Raw genomic sequence first — 27,179 nt, forward strand, 5'->3', positions numbered from 1 at the left:
AATCGATGAAGTTTCACATCTGTACCATAGTAATCTTCTCATTCATGGAGAAACTTTGCAGCATTAAATTTTATGTGCAAAACACTTGCTCAGGAAATACTTTTTTACGAAATGTTGCATTACTAGAAATCAATATAGATGTGAAAATGTAAATATTTGCTAATCGTCCTACGATAGTAAACTCAACACTGAATAATCAATATATTATTGATAACGAAAATAATCGTATGTTGAAACCTTATAGTACAACGAATGCATTGATTACTTAGATAGGAAGCAATTAAAACACAATGTTTAAAAACAAAGAAGCAAAATATAAAGTGTTACAAATTCCTAACAAATGTGTAATTAATCACATTATGTAGGTCCAAATTATGAGGAGTCAACCTTTAGCTTTTCCCCCTTTTCTCTAATCTTTGCTTCTTGGGTGGTTTTACTCTTTGGTTAAACTGCTATTACGTGCAACATGACAGTTGGTCACAAGTAGATGTTGCCTAATTTTAGAGTGTCATATGGCAATAAAAAAGATTTAAAGGACTTCTGCAATATTACAGCACCACTTATGCATCAATTAAATAAAGAGCTGGTTTTCAAGCATATTCTAATGGGAGCGTATACAGTGTATAAAGCAAGAAATCTTTCGAGATTGAATGAAGTCAGACATTTGCGAACTGAAAGCCATATTTAATAATTTAATTTCACCATGCATAAACCATATAGAAAATACTTTACAGATATGACAATAAAAAAAAAGATATTTCATGATGCCAAGAAAAAAAAACAAAAAAAACGCAAGTGTCACAGATCACTGAAGGCTCATTAGTTGTAATCGGATTAGTCAGATGAGTTAGTACATGGTTTAATCAGCAGGGCTACATTTCACCCTGAAGGAATGAAAAACAAAGTCAGCACAACAGTAAAAAACAAAGAGCAGGCGATAATCAAAACATAATCAAGATTTGTTAAAATGCTGATGTCACACCCAACCCAGCATGGGTGTGCTTGATTTTGCACAACTGTTACTCTGCCTTTGCTTTGCGAAATGGGTCTTGAAGCCTGGTGGGTTGTCGCTGCTTTGCAAATGAAACACATTAGGAATAGTTAATCAGTGACCCCCGACAGAAATGGGGGTAGAAATGAATGAAGACGGTGTTAAGTGTGTTAGTTGAGGTGGGGGTCCATGCAGAAGGCATCCATTCTATACTTCCAACCTTTCAAATGGCACTAGATTCAATAAAAGGAAAAAAAACAAAACATGGCAAATACACTCCTTCATATGACATTTGATTACCATTATCATCCCACAGTTTGTACCCACATCAGAGCACGGTCAAAACATTACAGCAAACCTTCAGTGTGCAATGTTTAGCCGGTACCTGATCTTCACACATCTGTATGGCATCTGCTTACAGATGTCTTGTATTTAGGTAATATCACACAGTCTGCAGACGGGAGAGTTAAACGAGGAAAACAAGTCAAAAATGTATTAACTAAAACTAGAACTCCAACTGGCCTTCTTTACACATGTGTAAGCATTATTATTTTTCACAGTTATATTAAATGGTTGCAGCTGGATATGAAACATGTCAGTGGAGTTACAATATGCCCTCACTGTCAACTAGCACACTGAGGAAGGGAAGCACCAGCACCACTTTAATTGTGAGTAATTAACATTGTGAGTTTCTGTTTTAATGAACTTCTTTGCTTTAATTTTAGGGATGGGACATGACATTAAACTTTCAAATAATCTGGTGTTGAAAACCACCACTGTTGGTACTGGTGCATCCCCACTTTGAGTCTATGAATTATCCCTCACAGGCCAATAAAGCATGTCTCCATCTGTTGAATTGCATCCGGGCAAGCGATCAAGAATTTCAGTTAGTATTTTGAGCGCTAAATCAGTTTCATAACACTGCTTAATTACAATACTGCTTCATAAAAACAACTAACCAAAGCAAAAACAACATAAAGCACTGTTTCACATATTCATGTTTCAAGTCACTTACGATGCGTCCCTCTCTTCACTGTCTGCCTCTGGTGTAATGTTCGATAACTAAAGCTGTCTAAATGAGATCTGAAATGAAAACAAGCTGCCAGACTAATACTGGTAAATACTGTGTGTAATGTCTGGCCATGTTGTCTATGCTGGATTTCTCTCGTTAAACTGTTGTTGGCACAATTTTGTGCCGTATGTTTATGTGTTCACGCCACAGGCAACGAGTAGTAACATTTTGGAGAAATATGACAATTTAATTCCTAGAAGAGGCTAAATTTCAAGAGGTCTGCATGACATTGAATTTTAATTTTCACCTTCAGAAGCAAAGCAGGCAGGTGGAGAAGAGAGAGAGAACACAGGATTGGTTCAGAGATAGAGAAAAAAAATGTTATCATTTAATTTACAGCTCCATCACTGGGTGTAATTACACAGCCACAAAACTGGAAAACATTTCTTCAACAAAAGCTTACAATACGACACTAAAAAGGGTAAGTTGACATTGATTTTCTATATTAGCGACTAAAAAAAAACTATGTTGTTAGTGTAGCATCACTGTATAATTACACATCAGTCGATGGAGCAGAAGAGGGAGCTGTAAAGGAAAGAAAAAGTTTCTAAAAAATAAGGAATGAAAACACAATAGGTCCGAGTCACTTAAGTTCCATTGAGAGGAATGAGTGCGCATTATGGGTGAGTGATTCACTTTTTCCATTCATTCTTTCATTCATTCATCCAGCTGTCTACTGTTATGACGTCAGTGCTTCTTCTTCTTCTTCTCTTGAGGAGGACTAAATGGACACCTTGACACCTTGGAAAGTAAAGAAAAACATTTCTTACGGCCAGGATTTGAGGAAAACATTGGTCATTACATTGATCAGGAAGCAGCATTCTTGAGTCTTCCATAGAAACCATTGGCGACACTTCCTCATTAGCTTGTTGGCAGGCAGAATCATTTGCTTTCTGTAATAAACGCTAACAATGCTAACCCAAGGTTCTTAAGGTAGCTGATTTTCATTAACCTCCAACTTAAAATAAGTATGCTGAGGAAAATTAAAAGTAAAAAAATGTCAAGGCATTCATTTAAGAAAGAGAGGATATTAACATAAAGATGGATCGCAGTGTTTCCCCTACATAAACAAAGTAGTGTTCGTAAGAAAGATAATTATTTATTTCTATCGAGTGACGCTGGAAAATTGTTCTTCCCAGTCTTCAGTGTTCCAGTAATTAGTTTTGTACAGTTTTAACATTACAAATTTTGGAAGCTTCAAGTTCGTTTGGCTAAAATTTTGCTTGTGTTTTACATCAAAAATGTGGGGAAACACTACGTCCATCCATCTACTCCTTCCCTCAAAGCCATTATATGTTTTGAGTCTCCTCTTTTGAGTTGTTTTTTTTTCATTTCTTCTTTGCAAATAGCCACTTCCTTCATTGCTCCTTTTATCCACACAGAAAACAGGTAGTGTCTTTTTTGTCTAGCAAGACGCCAGTCTCGTGTGTCTTGCAGGTTTCTCCTTCATTTTCTTATCAAAAGTCAACAGGTCACTTTTTCTTCCATCTTTTCATAAGAGGACAAATGGATCTTCTCAATTTCTCCTCCTTAGAAGAATGATTTCCTTTCCTTCCTCTCAGAACAACACGTCTTCGTTGGTAATGAGCGTTTCCACAACAAGTCTCTGGTATCGGATGTCGTTGAGCGCCGTCATGGCGTCCAGCTCGGGGGCCCTCATCAATGTTGGGCCAAAGACGATGCCTAGGTTCTCGCTGGACATGAGGTTCTCCTTCTCATACTCGGTCACCCTGGACGGAGAGCAGGGGGAAAGTATGTGTGACGGAGAGTACGACCACAACAGCTCCAAAACATCAAGATCAAGGAATCAAACCCTCGTAATTAAGCTGAATAACAATATCGTTCATATCTACGCGATGAAATGTCGGTGTGAAAGTGAAATCACAGCTTGTGTAGTCAGACCTCTTGAGGTGAGCCATGAGGTATCGCAGTGTCTCGCAGTGAGCTGGCGGCAGCAGCTTCAAGGCCTCGTGGAGAGACTCCAGCCGTTTTTCTGGGTCTGTAATCTCTGCATCACACACACACACACACACACACACACACACACACACACACACACACACACACACACACACACACACACACACAATATAACACTGATTAGATATTGGATCAATTATCATATAATTGCGACAAAAAAAGTGACAAAACACATTTCCCGCATGTTTTTTTACTGATTTATAACATATGCTCAGTGCTGAACTGTTCCTCTATTCATTCCTGCATCTTATGTAATGAGGAACACAAGGCATGGAGACCTACTTGCGGTTTCTATGAAGCGTGGGTAGGCATCATATGTTATGAGGGGGATAGGCAGCTCTCTGAAGTAGAGTTTGAGGGCTCCGGTGATGATATTGATGTCCTCGTAAGCACTTGAGGAAATATCAGCCTTTTCTCCATCTGCAGCGGAAAACAAGAACAATCAGTTGCTTTCCGTCAGAAGGAAACCTCAGGATTAGGGTGCAAGATGAAAAGAGATCTGTCTTCATAGAATCTCTCTGGAGGATTGTATTGATATTTTATTGATAGTAAAAGATACCGCCTCTTATTCTCGTACGGATTCACCTCAAAGAAGATGAGTGAAGTGATAACCAGCTGCTAACCGCTGCAATGTTTGTGCAACGGATGTGTTCAACTGATCAAAAAAACAACAGGGGGAGACACTCACCTCTGTCAAAAGCCAGTTTGACATCTTCAATTAGCTCACTGAAGCCTGATATTCTGTACAAACCCTCTGACTGAAGACCTGGAGGCAGACAAGGACAGTTATAGAATTTTAATTGTAGTGTGCTTAAACATTTCTTTAGGTTTTATTTATTGGCTACAGTTCTGGATAATCAACTAATCATTTAAGACATTGTTTATGTGCCAAAATTCTCTGGTTCCAGCTTCTCAAATGTGCAGTAAATAAATAAATGGAACATCTTTGGACTGTTGGTTTGATTTTAAGGAAAACATTACTTTTTTTTTTTTTTTTTTTTTTTACTATTTTATTGAATGTTTAGATCAAACAATGAAAAAAATATCTGCAGATCAATCAGTGATGAAATGAGTAGTTAGCTGTTTGTGCCAATGGAACAGCTTCAGTAAATTAAACTGAAGGTGATACAGAAATAGAGACAGAAGACAGTGAAGATTGATTAGAAGACAAAAAAACAACAAGAGAGACAGAAGGGGGAGGGGGGGTGTGTGTGTGTGTGCGCATTCAGCGTCTCCCCTGTTCCAGTCAAGTTCAATCGCTTCAAGTCAGGTGTCTTTATTGATTTCACATATTAGTTTCACTCAGGTCGTGAAATCGTTGTCAATAAAATCCTGTCTGCAGCAGCTCCCCTGTGACCACTCAGGTCGCATGGGGGAGGAATTGCAGCTCTCTCAGTCTATATATATATATATATATATACACACACACATTCATTTATTCTGCGTGTGTGCATCAAACCATTGAGAGGGTGGGCTGGCACGCACGCACGCACACGCACGCACATCTTGCATACGTATGCCAGCCTCGTAGGTGTTGCAGCAAACAATACTTAAAAGCTTTTTTTGTCAACATTATATAATCACTGACTCATACACACGCACACATTTATATACACACTTGCTGTCTCTCTCACCTCTAGCCTCAATTTCCTGTATGCACATATCAACCACCATGGGCCTCTTGGTGTTGTGGGCTTTGACCAGCGTGGTCAGGTCGCAGCTGTACACCTTCTTGACGTGCCGCAGGTCCGGCTGGCAGTCGTTTGGCACCACTTTGGAGCACTGCTTATGGACATTCAACCCACAGTCTGGCAGAGAGAAAGACAGAGGCGGTTTTACATCACTTTATGTCCACTCACAACCTAAATGTCACTCTTTTAGGCATCTCCTGTAGTTGTATTTACATAAATGCATGCCTGTTTTCCTTTATGCTGCTTTCGGCTCTTTACGCTGCTCTGTATTTTTTGTCCAATACTTAAAGAATAGTAACTAGATTCAATGGTAAAAGTTCCATTTAATCGCAAGCAGTACAGAGGCACAGTTCATCACCCACACACAGTAAAAATCCCACTGCCAGTCTGTTCTTTGGCACCAAATTGAATCTTTTAACATTTAAAATCCGTGATACACTGCAGATGAGTCAACAGCAAAAGTGACTAACTTTAGCCTGCTGTCCCACTTTTGAGTCACGGTCTAAGAGAGAGGAGGTGCAACATGTCGAACACAGTGGAGGAGGAGAAAAGGAGCAGAAATCCAACCTTTTGTGGGATATTTGTGTGGGATAAATCAGAGATTACTGACAGAGCGCGTCATACACTGATGTGTGAGCGAAAAAGAGGATTTGTTTGTGTTTGTGTTTTACCTGCACACTTGACTCCCTGAGCGATGAGACCCCACATGAAATTGGCACAGTACTCACACCAGTGGGGTCCCCTGAATGTATGAACCTGGTAAAAGAGACAGATATAGAGAAAATTGGAAATTTGATATTAAAAAGGCCTTTTTTTACCCTAAAATTCACAACAAATATTACAGCGAACAGATATGGCCAGAAAAAAATAATAAACAGAAAAACATGAGTTAAAATGTGCCAAAATATACACTAAGAACACAGTGAGAAAAATATTCATATAACCCAGACTGGCCACAGTTAAACCTGAATACCAGCAATAACAGGCACTGACAAAAGAACGATGGAGACACAATAGAAGTGCTGAAAGGACACTTAGAAAAATATAGTGAGAACAGAGTTTTAATCTGCCCATTTATTGCACAAATTGGTTCTATATAATGAAATGCTAATGACGTCCATCACATCACTGTGCCCTTTGTATGTATGTGTGAGCGTGTGTGTGTCTGTGTGTTCATCCACATTTCCCTTGAGCTCAGTACACTGTGGCTCTGACCTTTGTGCTCTTTACTAATGGCTGCTTGTAATATGAAAATCTGGGAATATGTAAATGCATAAATGTGTGTTTCTCCATCTGTGTGTGTGTTTGAGTGTGTGTGTGTGTGTGTGTGTGTGTGTGTGTGTGTGTGTGTGTGTGTGTGTGTGTGTGTGTGTGTGTGTGTGTGTTAACACTGAGGTAAATTTGAATAAGACCCCATGTGCTGAATCAGCAACTCTGCCATTTTTCAACACAGACGCACACAGACACACACAGACACACAGACACACACACACACACTGGAGGACCGGGGAAGCGAAGGAGTGCCTCACCTTGAAGTTGTGGACCTTCTCGTACTTGGGTGCCAAGTCGCTCTCCCTCAGGGTGGCCCGCCGCACCAGCGACGTGAGCTGCGAAAGGGCAAAAGATCTGATTGGTTGCCAGAAGGTGGAGGCAGGGGAGGTGGGTTTAGAGGGGGCTGGTGCCCGGTTGAGATGGGTTCCCGATCCGGTGCTGGGGTCCGATGTGCTGCCAGAGACTGGCAGGGAGGGAATTGAACCAGCGCTGACATTTAAACCGAGAGCAGCCGTAAACAAAGACCCCTTCTGACTTGTTTCCTTCTCAGCTCGCCTGCGTGATTGCTTTTTACCTCGTTTAATGATGTGCGACTCTCGACTCGGCATTGTGGGACCTGCAGTTTTGGTGGAGGTTTACATCAAATACTGGCTCTGAGACCAAAATCTGAATCCCACTAATAACTACAGTAAGCCAACCAGCATGAAAATGAAAAGAAAAAAAAAGGAAATACACTTAAATAATTAAAAATGACAAAAAATACCCAGAATGATTAATAAAAACAGGAAGAAGTAAATATGGAAAAACAACTGAGCTCACAAATCACGTCAAAGCTCCATCTGACAACAACATCCCAAACCAAGAAGCCAACACAGGACCAATCCTGCGGTCTTAGCACCACAATGATCAGCCAATCAGATTAGCTCTGCATACTGATGGGGCTGCATGGTGCAATTCCAGTTCATAACAAAAAAACAAAAGCCAGAAAGCCTAGCAATAAATCTGTCTGAAGATTAAAAGCACAAAAAGTTCAATAAATATAATTCAATAAATCTTCGCTTCTTGGAAGGTGTTTGCAAAATCCTTCAGACCCGACTGATGCGGCAGAACGAGCATTCCTGTCTCTCGGTCTCGTGTAGGTGAGCGCTTCAGCCCACATGGCTGTGTGTGTGCGTTAATCCGCTTTCCCTCCACACACACTCACCAGGCAGAACCAGTGGAGGAGGGAGGGATAGAGGCGGAGAAAGAAAGAAGAGGAGGGGGGAGGCTGAGCTACGGAGCTGTAATGGATGAATTTAACAGGTCACATTGAGAAGAGAAGGAGCCAATCAGAATGCAGGGATTCTTGTTGTTCGCCACCAATTCTGCCACCTCAATTGTCCCAGGAGAGAAAGAGAAAGAGAGGGAGAGAAAGAATGAGCTGAGAATCAAGCTGTTATTTTATTTATTCGTTCACACTTTTTGTCCCTCTTTGTTTCCCTCCATTCTTTTGTCATTCTACCCGCAACATCTGTCCATTTTTCTTACGACGTTTTCAAATTTCTCTAAATCTTCTCCTCTTCCACTGTAAACAAGCAACAGCAACTGCTGTCATCTGCTTTGTGTGTTGTTTCGACTTCACTACAACACAATCCCACGTCCTTGCATGGCTCTTAAAATCAAAGGCCCTGCTCGTCCATTACTCTAGATCATACAAGTAACATTATATAAAAACAGTTCAAGGCTAAATTTTCACTTTAGAGGTTTCTGGTTAAGTGCCGCCTCTGGTGGGAAGATGTGTTGTCTTGCGTTCTTTGACATTTTTGGGCTGAGCAAACAAGCAGTGGGGATGCATTAAATCCCGTTACTGCGGGAGAGATTCACAGGCTTTCTGCTATGTGACCTTTTACACTGACATACAGTCATGCGAATATTGCTTTATGACATCTTAAGGAGATATCACAACACCAGAAAAAGTGAATTTTTAGCCGCAAAAAAGCCTGTGGAACAAACGACCACATATCCAAATTCACTAATCCTCAGCTCATATACACAGCAAAGTGAATATTTATGACTGGTCATGGTTATTTAATGACTGTTTTCGTTGCATGGGAATGGCGGGGTCGAGGGCCTAACAAAAGAGCACCTCGATTACAGACAGACCTCGAAATAAAGACAAAAAAATAACAGAAAAGGAAAGAGGAAAAAAAAAAAGGTAATTATGTTTAGCAAGGTCATGTACTGATGGAGATATCATCTGTGGCCCTTATATCTCTTCATATAATTTTTTTTTTTGGGAGATTTTATATTATTTTTTCTGTATTATCCGTCAGATCAAATGTGATTTAAAACCTAATTACTAAAATCTCCTGTCACCGCCATCTTTCTCGTCGCCGTCCAGTGAATTCAATCTCATATTAACGCCCTAAAAATTAATTTTTAAAAAGTCATCACCAGAACCACGTCTTTATGACCCCCACGGGGGCCGTAACCCACAATAAACTGTGATTAGCTGTATGAACATATGATATATGTATTTCTCAATGTCTGACTTCCCTACAGAGAGCCACCTCTGGTCTCAATGTCACAGCTGTACTGCTTTGTCTGCAAATCCACCCAATTATGAAAGCACACACGTACACAGGACCACCCCCCATTCCATACACACACACACACGGACAGTGATGTATGAGGTGCTGTGTAGGTGGTCATGCACTGCAGGTCATACAAGGCCTCAGGAGGCTCGGCACTGGTGTAGCAGATAAACGCATTGCACAGACTATACCTACTTCGTTATGAGCCTGTTGGTGTGGACTGTATCACACTGGTGTGTGTGTGTGTGTGTGTGTATATACACATGAGTCTGAGGGTTCTGCAGCAGTTGCCTGAATGGAGCTGCATCTCCTGCCTCGTATTTTCATGCACCTACCTGCACAAACACCCAGCTGCAGGACTGAAATTTACATTAAATGTTTCCCAAGTGATTAGCATCTGAGTTTGCTCCTGCATCATACAGAAACCTCACATCGCCAAATATTGCCACTTTTGTTTTCATCTACAGAAAAAGTCAAGAAATAAAACCCCAACACACACAAAAAAAAAAACTAACTCTAATTACCTCACAGCTTAATGGAAACTAACGAGCCAATCTCAAACTCCATTCTTGAATTCTTAGTAGATAGATTTTGGTGGAGATAGAAGGTTTCTGCAGGCAAACTACTGTTATGTAACTTTACTGCAGAGCCCTTGGCTGGAGGCCATCTCTCCTCTGCAACCATCCTCCTCCTCCTCCTCCTTCTTCTCCTCCTTTAACCATGTTCCTCTACTCTCATCCTTCCATTCTCGTACTTTACATACACAAACTCTCCTTCACCTTTACCCTTATTCTAACTGTCTGCAGGGTTTCTTAAAAATCAATTCTTTACAAACCCTAATTTTTCGATAACATACACTCATATATTATTGTTGCATACTTTTTGCCACATTCTGGAAACGTATCGAAGGTTTATGTGCTAACGATTGCTGCATTATGATTTATGTAACCTTAATTTATGCAGGTAAGGTCCAGTGATTTTAAGAGATTGAGCTATTTTGCATACTGCCTGCAGCATAAATCCACTTCCATAACATTTTGTTCTTACATCTTCTAGACTCAGGCTCATCTCCAACATCAGTTCATCCTATAAATCATCTCAATGTTCATACACATTTTCCACTGTCAGTTTCTGCACTCTCAATTTGGAGATATAAATGATTACTCACTGATTTGAAAGCTTATACTAAAGGCAGGAAAATTAACAGTACACACAGTGTGCTAAGAGACTTGATGAATGATTTAATTTGTCTTATAGGGCTAATTTCAGACTGCGGTTTCCTAACAGGAATATTCTTTGGTCTTTAGCCAATACTATGTGTCAACACGGCTCCATTTCTTATTCAAACCAACTCCCCTCCAAAACCCTTAAGCATTTAGGTCAGTTTGCCAAAAAGTTATGATAATTGGTGGATGCTTTTGGACAGAGTTCCTATGCAGATTCCATTATTCTTGCAGAGAGTGATGAGTTTCAAAGATATTGATTGTTATTCTGTATAATTTCTGCTGAATGTTTATTAAGCAGCCTCTAAAAGCTACTTCGTATTATTCTATAGGTCAAGATTCTTTGTAAAAGGTGACATATAATTGAATATGTGAACTGTCTGGGACTCGGGGAGAAAGAAAATGCACCAGCTTCTATATTTTGGCCCCACACGACAATTTTCCAAAGTATTTTGTTAAACTTTACCCTCTCCTCTGCGTTGCGTTCATCTTTGGCCGGAGCAGGTCCATCGGGGGCCTCGGGGCTGTGTGGCAGGTGTTTCTTCAGGGTGGGCTCCTGGTTCAGGGTGGTGTAGCCCACGTGCTCATAGATAGGGTTTATGGTCATCTTAGCGATGTACTCCGCTGCCTGACGGATGAGAGGGTAACTGTAAACATGACCATCGACATAGTTTTTATAGTCACTGATTTAAGTCATCAGTGACTACTGGAATGTTTCCGTCTCCCCTGACAGTATGCACGTGACGTGACTGGACCAGAACTAAAACTTGCAATAATATTCTTCATTTTCCAGCACTGCTTTGTTCCTCTTGGTGCTGTCCGATTGTCTGAATAACAAATAAACACTTAATGGGAACCATGTGCTGAAAAAAAAAAGAAAAATGCAAAATTACCTTCTTTCTTCAGGGGTTTTGAAGGAATCTGGGGACTCATGTAATTAAGTAAAGAAGTAGTGATCAAGGGGTATTATGTGCCGAGCTGACTCTTTTTTTGCCTGACAAACAAGAGCTGAATGCTCAAAGTTTTTTGCTGCCATTATGGAAAGCAATTATCCGTAATCATCGACTTTACATTCAGGGATTACAACTATTCAGCCCTGATCAATGGGCCAATCTCTGCTGTACCATTCTCAGACCTTATCTACTACTTTTATGAAGAGAATGACAAAAAGTATCGCTTTAAATGTGGAACATGACACGTACCTTTGTCTCAATGTACAGCGTGATGAGGCCGTCTGTGACCAGGTCGTGGATGGACTCGAACCTCTTCTCCCCAACAAAGTGCTTCCCGTCATGGTAGAGACGGAAGTTTCTCGTCTGGTTACCAAACCTGGGAATTGATGGAAGAAGAGATTTTGTAGAGTAAGAGGCCAAATAGGCAATAACCTGCCAGTGGCTGGTTACCCGCTACATTGTCTAGGAGAGTCTCTTTTAATTGTAAACTAGAATCACAATTTACAATCACACCCAAAAAAAATGCTGCAACCTTTTACTACAATAATACAGAGTAAAATAAAGTGGCATAGACTCTCTGACAGAAGGACCCGTAACTGGGCCAATACATTATCTGCTCCTCAGTGGACCACAATGAAACCACTGCGAGATAAAACAGCACCATTAAATCATTAACCCAAAATCCAACCTTTCCTTTTCTGCCAACCCAGACTGGGACCCTAGTTTATGAGGGTTTATTTATGGAATGTAATTATAACCACAGGGATGGGAGAAACAGCGAAAGAGAGAGAAACTTGTGCAGGTGGAAGAATGACATGACTATGAATAGAGCAAACTGACCCAAAACTAAATTCAAATTATGCCATGCGCCCATTTAAAAGTGTGACACCTACTCTGAGAAAACGATGGCTCACATTTGAGTAAAACTGACTGCTGATGTAAAATAAAGTTATTTGCTCACAAGGTAACTAGGCCAAGTGAACAGAGTGGCATTAAGGATACAGAAAGACTCCTTTGGGCATGTAAACAACAATCCTCCACACAACTGAAGTGCCTCTGACAAAGACACAAAATCACTACCCGCATTAACGATATTTGGTAGTCACATTTAGGAGATACAGTATGGAGCTAAAGGAAACCGCAGGCTGTCACTTTCTCGCACTTCCCCGTCTCCTCACGAGGAAAGGCTCTCAGGAAGGTGGTGTGTGGAGCCATGTGAGCTAAGAGATGAGCACCTCTGAGCAGCTTAAAGCTTGACTGCTGCATTCACTGTGGGGGGGGGGGCTGAACCCTCACACCTCACAACACCTGGGGCCTGTACACACACGATCAGACATGCTCAACGTTCACAAAGCACCACAGCTTCTCTCTTTCTTGCCTTGACACATGAATACGTGTGGGCACGGGCAAAGGTGTTGGAGGTCAGTTCACATGAAGTCTTCTCCAAGTAAGGGCAAAGCAAAATATCTCAAAATGCAATTTCCTTAGCAGATTTTACTATAAATTGGCAGTTGATAAAATTAAAATATCGATATTTCTCCAGTCTCTGGCAGATTTGCTAGACCTGATATTCCAGACTCTAGTTGGGAGGTGCCTATTTTCCTACTTGTGATGGTTCCTTCTCTAATAAATGTATTAAAATCCCTAGCTCCAGAACTTAAGCCTATACCGATCCAGTGGCACCAGTGAGCTCACATTTGTTCTTGATTGTCTGAGTCTCCCTAAATTAGCCAAACACAGACATACCTCAGAGCCAGTGTGTATGTGCCCGGCTGTCTCTGACTCTCTCTGATGAGGTAGCTGCCTTCGGCCTGACTCAGTAACTGGTCGGCCTCTTCTCTGGAGATCATCCCATGGTACCTGGACGAAAGAAGACAAATATATTTGGATTCAAACTTTCCTCAATCCCTGAAATGCACTGACAACTGGCAACATGCCTGATGTAAATGACAAATACAGAGAAATCCAACTTACTCTCTCCCATAGTATTTAGGTCGATTGTCCACCTGCAGGGAAAAGAAAAATACATAGAGTGAAAAACCAATTATTTTAAATGGTTTTAGTACCATAAAATGTTCCTCACTCTCAGAAGACTGTAAATGTTCCTTTTGAATCATATAACAAAAGGTAAATTTTAGATTTATATACAAGCTTATATGCTTACAACCACCCTTAGGCTAGGTGTGAAGGTTCATTGTTATGCTGGTATGAGCTATGAGGAAAACCGTACCTAGGTAGTCGGTTAGTTTATTGACTTAAATATCACAATACAAAAATATCCATCAACTCCACATCAAATAAACACACTGGGTCCAAACACAATTCAATTCTGTCAACACATTGATACAATAACATACAATATCATATCACACAGTACAATAGCAGGCCATTCATAACCCCCCCCCCCACACACACACACACACACACACACACAACACACACACACACGCACAAAAACAACAATATAGTGTGTGAAATGCCAATGGCTCTAAGATGATACAAACTGTGAGCTCTTGCTAAATATTTTCACAGACTTTGGCACATTTTCTGGACTTGAATGTAAACCTCGCTTGGCACCCGGCGTGCGTCTGTGTTCGTGAGTGTGTGGGCGCAGAGGATATTGCACGAGTCAGATAAAAAAGCTGAACATTGTGTTGCCCTCAACAAAACTGCTGTCGAGCCAATAAATCAACAAAGACCCAACAGACAGCGGTGAATATTAATTTGGATGGTGTGTGTGTGTGTGTGTGTGTGTGTGTGTGTGTGTGTGTGTGTGTGTGTGTGTGTGTGTGTGTGTGTGTGTGTGTGTGTGTGTGGTACTGTATAGGAGCAGTCCACTTTTCACAGATTTGTCATGATATGCATTGGACAAATTTCAGCACAATGAATGTAATCAAATGTGGTCAGGGTGGTTCAAGTTGGAGAGGACGTACGCTACCCCCATGTTATCAGCCGTGCATGTGCACCTCTGGACACCGACCAGAATTCCTCTGAGGCCTAACACCCATTACTAATGCTCAACACACATCCTTGACTGCACATTACGGAGTGCTGAGCTTGAGGGGGAAGAACTGTTTGAACACATTTTCAGCCACGCACTGAATATACAGTGTATTTTGATTGCAATGATGAAATAAATTGGTACACGGTGAAATGGTGGGCATGGCACAACCTGGAAGCAAGAGTTTATTCTCAATGTTGGTGTATCAATTTAGGCTAATTCTTGGACATCCCGTGTTAAATGTGTAGCTGACAACTCATTCTAGCAGTCAACAGTCAAAATTTTGCATGTTCAAAGAGTTCATGTCTGTGGTGGATCACTCAAAGACACTCAGCAAGTCATTATGGGAGGAAAGTGTCAGCTCACAACAAAACACAAGCAAGCTATTATTACTCAGGCTTATGGACAGATTGACAAATAATCTCAAGTAATTTTGAGCAACAGCTGTCTAGAAACTGGAAGGAACTTATTCCACACCCTGACAAAGGGCGCACATCCTGAACTTTTATACGCCCTGAGGCTGGAACAATGGACACAGATTTTAGTTTCACTACCAAGCCAATTAACTATTCATCTTTTGAGATTCTTTTCGATGAAACATTTCAGATAAAAATGTCTGTTGCAATTTTCCAGAGACCATTGTGAGACCATGTTATCGCTCATTTTGTCTGAACAAGCCAAACCAAAATATATTCAATTTAATTTAATTAGTGCACTGTTTTAATTTTTAAAAATGTACCTCTTCTTCTTCGGGCTTAAGGACAGTCTAGTCTCTGTACTCATTTATGCCACCATGTCACTGACATACCATAAATTAAAAAGTACCAGCCATGGATAAGTGCTTACTGGTGCATCATTAAATCACATATGGCTGAACTCCCAGCTGACAACATGGGGCTGGTGGTAGCAGGAGGGGTGGGTGTCCTCCACCCCGTCTGTCCGCCAGTCTGCTGCTTTTAACTGGGTCAGCACCGACTACCTGACCAGGCCAGGGGCATCAAAACCAACAGCTGTTCATTTAACATCTATACACGCACACACACACACACACACTTACACATCCTAATATCCATCCTAAGAGGACTGTCTTTTACAGATTAACACACACAAACACCAGACACACTACCCCCCCCCCTAATCCCCATTGGTTTGCCCCAAACCATATACATAAGCACATCTGGTGGTTGAATGAATTGAAAGCATTTTCTTACATTTCCTATGTTGAACAATCAATTGATTATTAAAAAAAAAAAAGTGTCAGATGTATCGATAATGGAATTAATCAGCGGTCGCAGCCTTACAGTTATGATGGAATAATATGATCTTGTCCAAGGTTTTCTGTTTGTACACTTGACTACTTGCTTGCTTTACCAGGTTAGTAATCCAGTCTTGATATTTACGATATAATCATATATATCGTAAATATATATTTTTGCCTCCCCAGTACATCTGTGTATCTCGCTTTATTAGCTTTTTACTATTCTCAGTTGCTTTTAAGTGTATAAAGCAGACAGTCCAGAGTACTGTAAAGTGACAGTGTTAGACTGTGACTGCCCGAGGCTAGGACACAGCCGCTGCTAACTAAACCTACTCCAACATTTACATGAAGACGTTCAGATTGTTATATTCATGTTGCTTTGATTAGAATTAAAGCCCAACACTTGAACTAAAACAAGTTTTCACCCAAAGTGACGTTTAATTGCTTTTAATAACAGTAGACCTACTTTTACCAACATAACATTGTGTGCTGTGTTTAGCATTTTCAGATCACGGCTATAGACGGTTTAACAGATGCTTTCCCTGAAGACAATGGATTTGTTGAAGTACAGCAAAAACAATCAGCCCTGCTACAAGCCGAGTCAGCAAATACACTCTCTGAGGAGGCAGAAACAAGCATTAACGCATATAATCACACGCATACACCAACAATGTTCAGCTCGCTTGAAGCTTGATCCACACCAGTATTGTTTCAGTTGGTTATTATCACATTGGCCTGCCAAGATCAGAAATTGTATGTGTTTTTATGAAATACACAATATGCTTTAGTGAGGGTTTGGGCTTAGGGTTTAATTCAAATGACACATCTGTTTGAGCAAGTACGCTTACAACAGCTGTAATGACACCTGTGCTCAAATCTTCTGCTTGTCATTCAACCTACATTTTTATGTGTTAACCCAAAACAACACAAGGTATTTTTGCTGTAGCATGTGACAGCCCATCCAATTTTTTTGTATTCATAAACTATCAACTATTATCTACTGTATGTCAGCTCCTTAGTCTTTGCACAATTTTATGCTCCAATTTTCTGGGACATGTGAGGTTTTTGGAGAAGTCGTTTGGGTTCATTTAGTTTTTAACATTGAATACTAGCTACCACTATGTCTTACTGCTCAGTGATGCATGGAAATTTGTACTCTATGATAAATAGGGTTTCCTTATCCAACCTTTTTTTTATAATTTCAGACATTTTCTCAAGAAAAACACGGACATAACGATTAGAAGGAAGTGTGTTCTTACCTCACAGGTGCAGGTGACTCTGCGTGGGTGAGGTGCCTCCTGCTGGAGCTGGTACACTGAGGCAGAAAAAAACACAATGATTCATCAGCAAAAAGTATGTTACCTCCATGAAGCAAATAATGGTAAATGTTAAAGTTTAAAAAGGTTATAATCAGGATAATAACACAATGTTCCATTGATACTTACAATAAGACTTCCACACCGGTGGCCTGTATTCATCATGATCTGAAAACAGAAAAAGTACAATGGATTAAACAGTTGCAATATTACTCAAACTTTGTTTCCTTTGCTACAGTGCCCCCAAGTGGAGAAAATATGATAGTGCTCTGTGCTGCTTTTATCTGACTGTTCTGTGTCTCATTTTTGATATGAAACATAAACCAGATAAGACCGGTTCAGGACTGACTCAATTCATCTTCTTTTTGATATTAAATTCATTTAGTAATAGATGGTGAGTATTCGAGAATTCATGGGGAGCTTAATGTGCAAACGGAGATAGAGATTTTACATTCAATCTATCATGCTCAAATACTGGTTTAATAGGTGAACAGTTTGGAGCGATCACACGATTCTCAAGGCAAAACACTGAAACCGCTGAAGGCCATTTTGCAATTATTGCCAAATAAACAAGCTAAACAGCTGAATGTGTAAAAAAAGAAAAAAAAAAAAGAAAAAAAAAAGGTGTTTACACTGACAGGAAGAGATATGAAGTCATAGCATAGATTCATTAATATTGTGTTGCAGACAGGATGGCTCATAAGTGATCTCTCTGTGCAATGTGTATTTTTCTTTTGCTGCTGTACCCTCAGGCCTACTCCTTTTAAATCAATTATAGAAAGAAATCAACATTATAGCAGAGTTTCCTTGTTGATTATTCAGCTGTAGTAGACCATAAACAACACCGACATTAATATTTGACTAAATGCAACTCAAACAGAAGCATTTTAGCCCCAGGCGCTAATTTGGGGTTTGGCTGAACTCTGCAGTAGCTACTGAACATTTCCAAATTTCCACTCATATCTGGCACTGCGAAATCCTTTCAGGTGCCCATTCACATTCTGTGCTGTATGCATTTATGGCTGCATTTGCAACATTTAATACACAACTTTATAATTTAAAAAGTATTAATTGGGTTTAACACCGCATATACTAACATGATAGCAAATAAAAGCCCTTTTGTGTGTGTTTTGCTTCTTCTTATATGTAAAATACCAATACTGTGCTTCCATTCTTTATCTGCTACAAGTTGCCTAATGCCTCCTTCCAAACTACATAAAATTACAATCATAACTGCAATTTAACTATAAATGTCCGCAGCCATTTCTACACTGACAGACCAACTCAAATTAATATAAGATTATTATAAATGAATGTAAGACTCTGCTGTCATTTTGCCAGCATCTTGCAAATTCAGATATACGCTGTCTTCCACCTTCTCCGCAGACCACACGCATAAAACTAACAGCCTGTTTCCTGTCTTGGTGTACTTTGTGCTCACTCCACAAGCCTTATCTGTTCAACACTCGTCGTCCCGGTATCCTGTCTTCAAAATAACTTCAAATCCTCCCCGGTTAAGTGTCTCACCCTCCTTCTCAAGGCAACACTCACTCACAGCCTCACTGATAGACACACTAATAAGAAAGCAGACATAACATATCAACTGCTGTCACTCAGTGTCTGCAACAGCACTGAAGTAAAGCCTGCACAGTTGTGATACATTGGTGCTACACTTGAGCATTTCTATTTGAACGTTCACCACACAACATTTTTGAGGGAAGTATAGGACTTGTCACTTATTCTGTCCATAGTTTCTTTGCAGATTGAAGTTCTACGATAAAACCATTAAATACGATGCCCTACTTTAGAATAATTCAACAGGAAATACAGGGAAGACCTGTTGAAGCATGTGTACCAACAAATTTTTTATCCAAAAAGTAGTACTCATTTTACATATTACTCAAGTATTGCTGTGTAAGCACTACTCTGGGAACATTTAATATATAAAAATGCATCAAATTTTATAAACTGATCCTGAATATGGTGGAGTAGGAAGCAGACAACATTTGCCTCTGCCATAAGGTGGAGCAGTAGTATGAAGTTAAATAAAATGGACATACTCAAAAATGCACTTAGGCATAGTATTTGAATAAATGGACTTCTACTTAAGCTACATGACCACTTGATTACACAGGATTTCTACTCCCCTATCCCAATTTATATGACATATATAAGAGAGACATGAATATAATAATTGGTATATAACATTGGTCTGTGGACAAATAAAAAACACACAAACACACCATTAACACAGTCATATTAAACCACAGTGGACATTATCTAAGGTGTGATGCTGCTTACCAAAGACATTTAAGGCCATCTTGACTCTCTGATATGATGATGAACAATTAACCAGCAGATCCAAATTTCCAGTAAAAGGGACCCGCTTAGTTTAAATCCTGAAAGTGAACACCAAAAAAAATGAATAAGTTTAACTAATCAACCACTGGCTGTGGTGAGCTAACCAGGCTGGGGTGAAAACAGCTGAGTAACGATAAACAACAATACATGATCCTGCTCAGATTATGAGAGAGCTAACGTTAGCGGGCTCGCTCAGTGTTACTTTAGTTGCCAGGCAAAACCGAAGATAAAAAGGAACCGACTTGATATTAAAAGGAAAACATTTGCACTATAACACAATGAAAGTGCAACGACGACGGCTTTATAATAGTGTGAAACGGTGCACTGATTCATTAATCTAACGGTAAGCTAATAATACGTAGTACTCACATTCACATCCATTCTGCATTGTGGTCGCCATCTTGCTGGGTCACGTGAGCAGTCTCGCCCTCTCTCCAGGGTAGCTATGGCAACGGACCTTGCTCTTTCCACTTCCAACAACAGACGTCGTCGGTCATTCCCGATTTAAAGTTGTTGTTTTTTTTTTTATTACGATATAGTTAACTTAAGTCGTGTTATTATTGAGTGTTATGGCTAATATATTTTTTGATTTATTAATTGATTGATTAATTATTTAAGTTTGATTTTAAGTTGAGTCATCCGCGCTCTTAAACTACCAAATCAATCATAGCGAAAACACTGACACTGATTTTATATTAAAAAATGAATGTATTTGCTCGTACTACCTATGGCCGGTTAGCTCAGTTGGTTAGAGCGTGGTGCTAATAACGCCAAGGTCGCGGGTTCGATCCCCGTACGGGCCAACTAGTTTTCCTTTTCTACCTCATCCTCAGGTTCCCTGAGCACAATACGATTTAGTTATAGGTAATACCGAATTGGCACTGTGTATTTATTGTGCCACTTGTGTAATATAAATACATTTACACGAGTACTATTCTAACGTACGTTTTTAAGCACTCCATTTGTATTGTATTTCCATTTTATGCTTGTGATATTTCTGGTAAAGAGGGGCCAATTTCAACTTTTTAACACACTGCTGGCTAGTTTAATCTGTCATAATTAATGACTTGATTTTCATTTTGTTTTAATAATCTGAATCTGTAATTGTATTAATTACAAATAAATTTGCATCCAAAATGAAGAGGAGTTAAGGTAAAAAGTAGCATAGAAATATTCTAGCCAAATAAAAAGCCAAATCCTCCATTTCCCCAACCCACCGTGTGATGGCGATGTCGCGCCGCCATGGTCGCACTTTCTCTCCGCCTGATTGTAGTGCCGAGGTGCCCGTGCTGGAGGCGGTGTGTTTCGCTCTTCATTGTTTAAGTGGAAAGCTCAATGCTCGGTTTCCCACATTTGTTTCAATGGCTACCACATAGAAACCACGTCCCACCTGAGAGGGAGCGGTTTAGCTGCGAAGAGAGAGAGACACAGAGGGACTACCGAGTCAAAACTTAACCGCATGACCGCACTGTGTGGGATTTACCGTCTGCACTGCAAATAAAAGCTCTTACGGACAATCTGTGGATCCTGAGGAAAGAGGGGGTAAGGAAATCATGCTATCCGGATTATGAAGCGACTTACACGTAGCCTTTCTGGTCTTCCTTACATAGTGCACATTTGTGCTCAGAAACATCCAGATTTGCTGTTCCCAGTTAAGACTAAACGCTTTGGCTTCTATAGGCAACAGTGATGTTTGATGAGCCCGATATCTGAGGTATAAGCTCGCTTCGATTCCAGCCTGTACATTTTCCTAATCGGCTGAGCTTCAGGAGGTCCACCAGAGCTTCTCTTACTGTAAGCTTAATGACAGACAAGAATAGCCTTCTCCAATAAGTGCTTTAAACATGTATATGTGTTGCAACATTTTCACACGTTTTACAGGTTTGTAGTTTTAAACTGGCAAATACTTTGGTTTTATCTTTAATATTGTGGGTTTTTTTTTTTTAAAGCTTCTCCTCTCAGTTACTCCCTTGTGTTTTGTGGTTAATGCTTCTCCATTCACCAAACCCTACAATGGCCTGCCCATGCACATTCATATTGAGCAACACACACACACACACACACACACACACACACACACACACACACACACACACTAGTGCAGTCTCTTGAGTGTGAGCAGGTTGCTTTAGCCTACTGACACCTTTGCTGTGGCCTAAAGGATTACACTGCTAACCTACATTCAAGCGTTTGCACTTTGCCAACTGTACTTTGTGTGTGTGTGTTTGTGTGTGTCTTTTTAAATGTGCTTTATCTTGGTGTTTCACTTGACAAAGCTTCTGAGTGCATGTATGTCCTGCAGTATATTACTCCCACTCGGTGCTTGGTATTGTCAGAGGCAAACCTTGACCTACCACCCATCCCCTGGGGAATATATGCATGGCACCTATCGAGTGTCAGCATCAGCTGACAAACAAATCCCTTTCTTTTATAGATCTCTGGAGAGCACAGGCTCTTTTTGCACCCCCTCCTGTTGGCGTGAGGTCAGAGCATAAGGTCAGTGGGGAAGCAGCACCCCTGATCAGCATCGTCTTGCTCATACATTTTGCTAATGGTTGCTGGAGCATTGGTGTTGAGATCTAAGCTGTATCTGCCCTGCTGCCCATTCACTTTAGCAATCAATAACACAGCCACAACGCCAGTAGAATTGGTTTTACTCTCTCCTTTCTTGCACACACACATACACACAACCTCAGAGTAGAAATTCCCCTGAGGGCAGTAGAGCAGCTTAATGGTTCCACCAGTGGAGAGTGTCACCTTGATAAAACGTGGTATCTGGCACAGCCATTGATCTGCCAATGACCGCAGGAGTAAGCGTGCTGTGTTGTAGCCTTGATCTCTTTTACACCCCCCCCCCCCCCACACACACACACACACACACAAAAAAAATAGTTACGCAATCTCCATGTGAATATTCCTGCCATTTTAATGTAATGTCAGATTTAACCTGCAGTGTGTGCTGTCTTGATTTATTTCAAAATAGTCAGAACTGCTGATTCTTAATAACAGAAATATAAAAACCAGATTTGTAATAGTGCTTTCTGTGTAGACACACACAAACACACACACTCACATCCGAATCCCAGGGCCTGGCTTCCCTCTCGCAAGCTCTTGGGAAACTTTCAACTAACACCAGTTCAAAGGCTGGTTGAGAGGCCTTGGTCCCGCTGCTGGAAGCTCCCACAGTAGCGTCCTTTGTGCCTGTGCGACCAGCTCGTTCTGTATTCCTCTCTTGCTCAACTAACTCCATGTATAATCCTCCTCCCATCCCCTACGGACGAGATGAGGAAATTTCTGCTTCCAAACTGTCACTCATTTAGATTTATGTCGTTACGAAATTGATCCAACAGCTCGCATGTTTTGCTCGAGGTCTTAAATCAGCACAGTCAGCATTTATGATTGTGTTCCTGAGAGAAAACATACTGGAAGATCTGTGGAAGAAGCTGAATTGTGTCCTGGTACCTTGTTGGCTTCTTGTTGGTGAGTTCGTGTTGAGAGAATGTCTGCAGAATATGATCTACTGATGTTTGTCAGGGTAATTGGCACCTGTCTGTTAGTGGATGATTAGGTAGAGCTATAAAAGTGGCTCTGAGTTGACACTTGTTTTGCTTTGAAGTGTGACACAGGGAAGAAAAAGCAAGTAGGTAACCCAAAGTCAGTGAGTGTAGGGTTTCAAAAAACAGATTGTTCAAGCACTGGAGTGGCGAAACTCCTTTTTGTCTCAGTCTCTGGCTAATACTGAACTACTAATAAACAGCTGAGGTGAGTTTTCATCTCAGAGCAGTATGGAAATGAATGCTCCCACAGGTGTAATGAGTAACCTGACTGTCAGGTCCCTTTTTATTGTCCAATCACTTCCTTGGCCGGGGATCCAGTTTCCAGTTTCAGCTTTTGTCACTGAGGTGAAGAGAGTTGCTCGTTTGTGTGTGCAGGTGGAGGGATTAGTAAAAGATAATGTCTTTTCTATGTCTGTGTCTGTTGTATAACCTTGCTGTGAAAGATTAGGTTCGGCGTGAGAGCACAAAGGTAAACCAATAAAAAGTCGTCTATGTTAGTCTATAGTTACTATGCAAATTCAGAACGTTGTCTATGTTTTTCTTTGTGTAAGTTTTGTTAATTGATTGACGAAGAAGAAGTTTGGTTTGTAAAATGTCAGATAAGAACTAAAACTCTCTTTTCTGATGCTCAACGATATTTAATTTAATGGTATAAAACAGAGGAATGTAGCAATCCCTCACGGTGGAGACTCTGGAACCAGTGTCCAGAATTGATTTCATAATAGTTGCAGGTCAGTTTTCTCTCTGAACAGACAGTTTTCTCTCTGAACAGACACCTTCTTCCCGGAGTAGATGGTGAGCAGAGACTTCAACCATAAACCTCCCGTCTCAGCCTTGCAGAGAAAAGTGTCCAGCACTCGGTAGATTTTAGGATAGTCTGCAGAAGACCACAAATTATACACCGGGGTTTATTCTCCAAATTTGGGCAAAAGAAAGCTGTATTTCTCAGGCTTTGGACTCGGACAGCCTCATCAACCTGATAACATACTTTAATGTGGTCTTGAAATATGGACCTTGAATGCCTTGCTGACAGCTCTTACACAGGGTGGATGTTTGCCATCACGTAGGTCATCCCAGTTCACTCAGTGCACCACCCATCTGCTCCTAAACGTTTAGAAGTATCTGTTTATTCCTGGTCAGGAGGGAATGGCTTATTTTTTTTACTGTAGCCCCACGGATACTGGACTTTTGAGGCCGATATTTGGGAGTCTGAAAAAATGTGATTTATCAACCAATCATAATTTTTCTTTTGATATAAGCACACAAACAGCCTTCATTTACATACTAACTATCCAGTCTCTAAATGACCTTTAAACCTAGTTTGACATTTCTGTTCTGACTGACAGTGTTTGTTACTGACTGGTTGGCATAGACACTGACACTGACTCAGAGGGCCGTTTATGAAGGTTGTAAATATTGGATTATTGATCCATACAAGTGTGTTTGTGTGTCAGGGCAGTTCACCAGTGTAACCTCTCATCCCTGTTTTACCCCCTGACTATCTTCTAAAACATTCCTCAGCCCTGATGTCACCAAGCGTCTGAGAGGATATTTATTGTCTGAGGCTGAAGTTTATCAAGTGTAGGTTGGTTGGGGGTTGGGGGTTGGGGGGGGCTGAGAAGTTTGTGTGTGTGTGTTTGAGTCTGAAAGAAGAGAGTGGGGGGGGGGGGGGGGGGTTGGGTTGAGGGTGTCTTTGTGTGTTCTCAGACCGTATCTCATCTGTCCTACTTGCGAAGCTTTGATTCAAGTCTGAACTGGTCTTACACAGAGCTCTGTGTTTGGTTTGTAGGAAACGCAGTAAATCCCACCTGCATGTGCTGTAGCTGGAACCAGTGTGTGCAATGTGAGTGTCTAGCAATGTGTGAGACATGTCTCTGTCTGCTTCTTTGCACTCACTGCCTAAATCCCTTGTGGTTTCTAACATTGTGCAAGGCCAATTTAACCCAGACTGAATAAATGTGGTGAGATTTTTCGCACATTTCTTGAACTGATTTAGCACAAAGTTTCCCTCCCTCACCAAACGGAGCCTCCATACTTTCTTTTAAACCTGTACTTTTCTGCATTTAAGCAACTTTTAAGCTTCATTTTCTTAGGAAAGGTTGATGAAGCAGCTCATCCTGCCTGTTTCTAATCATCTAATAAAAACCCACAAAAGGCATTTGACAATTCCCATAAAAGTAATACAGGAATACCTTACAAGGAAATGGTGTACATAAATTTACCATCACACAGGATGTGACGTAAATGTGCTATTTAGGATGAGCGCCTGGATGTCACAGGAAATGCTTGCCTCTTGTAGCTTAAGTGCCTGCTATGTATTTAAGAAGCCAAAAATCAAAAATACACCAAATCACAGACTGAAGAAAATTGTTGGCTTTGCACATAAAAAGACACAAACTGCAACCCTGAATTTTTCCCTCTCTCTCTCCTCCAGACGTAAACAGAGGCCCCTGCAGCTCGAGAGCGCCTCACTGTAGCGTCTGTCACCATGGTCGAACCAGCCGACAGGCCGTCTACAGCCGGTCAGAGGCTGGGCGCCCCGGAAAGTTTCGGAGTGTCCACCCTGGAGCCGGGCCTACGTCCTCCTGCTCAGCCTCCAGGGAGGCAGGTCTCCATACGGGTGCAGATGCTCGATGACACACAGGAAGTCTTCCAGATATCAGTGAGTAATGTGTGTGTGTGTGTGTGTGTGTGTGAGTGGGTGTTTGGTTTTGTGCTGTTGGATGATTGCAGACACAATTTAGGGATTTTGCTGATGAGTGTTTAAAGTCAGTGTGTAGGAAGGCATTTGGTCTCTTAAACTTGAAGCTGCATGAATCCTGCTCTACCCCACAGTCAGTCAACACATCAGTAATATGGCACAAAGGTTTTGGCAACCTATAAAAGCGGCAGTTGTAGGGTGATGGTGATGCCTTCAGGGTTCAGCTCAGCTTCCTTCTCTGCTCTGTTCCTCAGGATTTGTATGTCTGCCTATCGGTCTCATCTATTTATCCACTTCCTGCTGCTGCACCCTCACATTAATGACTGATGCAACTCTTCAAAAAGGTGCAATAAAACCCTACAGTTGTGGCTTATCAATGGGGATATTCAAATACATTTCCATTTCTCCTTAAGCAATCCATCAGCTGCTTGTGGTTGCAAGACGATGGCTCAATATCTTCCTTTCACATTGAGTCTTATCTCATATCTCCACTTCCTGGAAATACGCAGGAAATAGGAGAGGAGCCAACTTCCTGTCTAAGCACACCACACCTACAGACCCCTGATTCTGCCTCATAGACAGAAACACACACTGCAGCCTCTCTATCTTTACCTCTTTCACTATCTGCCTTATTTCTTGCTGTCTCAGTTTTTCCCATCATTACCTCTTTGTGCCCATTCATCTACTCACTTATACAAACATATGTAACTGCATATTGTTTGTATATCTTGTCAGCATTCTACCTGATTAGGCGTCTTAAGTGTTTGCATGTGTTTTGAATCAGTCAGAATTTTTGTGTGAGCTCGAGCATGTCAAGAGTGTGTGCTCGCATATAAAGCATGAGTTTGTCCACAGCAGCTCTCTGACTTCCTAATGCTGTTTAGAGAAAGAGGTCCTCTGAGAGGCTGCACTGCCAGCCGTTTTAATGACATCGGTGCTGCGGTGCTGTGGTATGTCATCCTCTGGGTGGGTGTAGTCTCGGTTTCTGAATTAATGCCTGTTGCAAGCTGACGAGGAGCTTAGTCTCATGCCCTCGTCAGTGATTTGCACGCCTTTAGAAAACCCCCGGCAGCTGTATTATCAGCTTAAGATTCTGGGAGTTTTTTATGATGATAATTAAGAAAGAATCCAGAAAGAGTCACTGTCTCTGCTGGCTTGTTGAACATCCAAAGCTGCCAGTTCGGGGGGGAGCCGTAATTGGCTTTTGCAAAAATGCCAAGAATGTATGTG

The 27,179-nt window shown here is 40.9% G+C and overlaps 2 protein-coding genes and 1 non-coding gene across 7 annotated transcripts in view; 2 read left to right on the forward strand and 1 right to left on the reverse strand.

Annotated features, from left to right (window-relative positions):
* Positions 1-669: 669 nt before the first annotated feature.
* LOC130165394 (N-chimaerin) lies at positions 670-20,113 on the reverse strand. The gene is made up of 15 exons (XM_056370630.1): positions 20,061-20,113; positions 19,632-19,729; positions 17,460-17,498; positions 17,274-17,329; positions 13,730-13,761; positions 13,502-13,615; positions 12,005-12,131; positions 11,269-11,430; positions 7,264-7,341; positions 6,406-6,490; positions 5,678-5,851; positions 4,732-4,809; positions 4,326-4,463; positions 3,966-4,071; positions 670-3,793 (listed from the first exon to the last, which is right to left on the reverse strand). The coding sequence occupies exons 2-15, from the start codon at positions 19,648-19,650 to the stop codon at positions 3,622-3,624; spliced, it is 1,380 nt and encodes a 459-aa protein (XP_056226605.1). The 5' UTR covers positions 19,651-19,729; positions 20,061-20,113; the 3' UTR covers positions 670-3,621.
* A 307-nt stretch (positions 20,114-20,420) lies between these two features.
* trnai-aau (transfer RNA isoleucine (anticodon AAU)) lies at positions 20,421-20,494 on the forward strand. The gene has a single exon. It is a non-coding gene; the product is annotated as a tRNA-Ile (tRNA).
* Positions 20,495-20,995: 501 nt separating this feature from the next.
* LOC130165135 (FERM, ARHGEF and pleckstrin domain-containing protein 1-like) overlaps positions 20,996-27,179 on the forward strand; it is a 50,486-nt gene continuing 44,302 nt past the window's right edge. For 2 of the 5 annotated variants that reach the window (XM_056370095.1, XM_056370098.1), the window contains exons 1-2: positions 21,000-21,233; positions 25,683-25,910. In XM_056370095.1, the coding sequence (XP_056226070.1) occupies positions 25,737-25,910 (174 nt within the window). In that variant the 5' untranslated portion in view covers positions 21,000-21,233; positions 25,683-25,736. Of the gene's footprint in view, positions 21,234-22,972; positions 23,172-25,682; positions 25,911-27,179 lie in introns of those variants that run through there. The other 3 variants (XM_056370099.1, XM_056370097.1, XM_056370096.1) reach the window with 3 other exon arrangements.

This window comes from Seriola aureovittata, chromosome 24, assembly GCF_021018895.1.
Source record: "Seriola aureovittata isolate HTS-2021-v1 ecotype China chromosome 24, ASM2101889v1, whole genome shotgun sequence".
NCBI classification, from domain to species: domain Eukaryota; kingdom Metazoa; phylum Chordata; class Actinopteri; order Carangiformes; family Carangidae; genus Seriola; species Seriola aureovittata.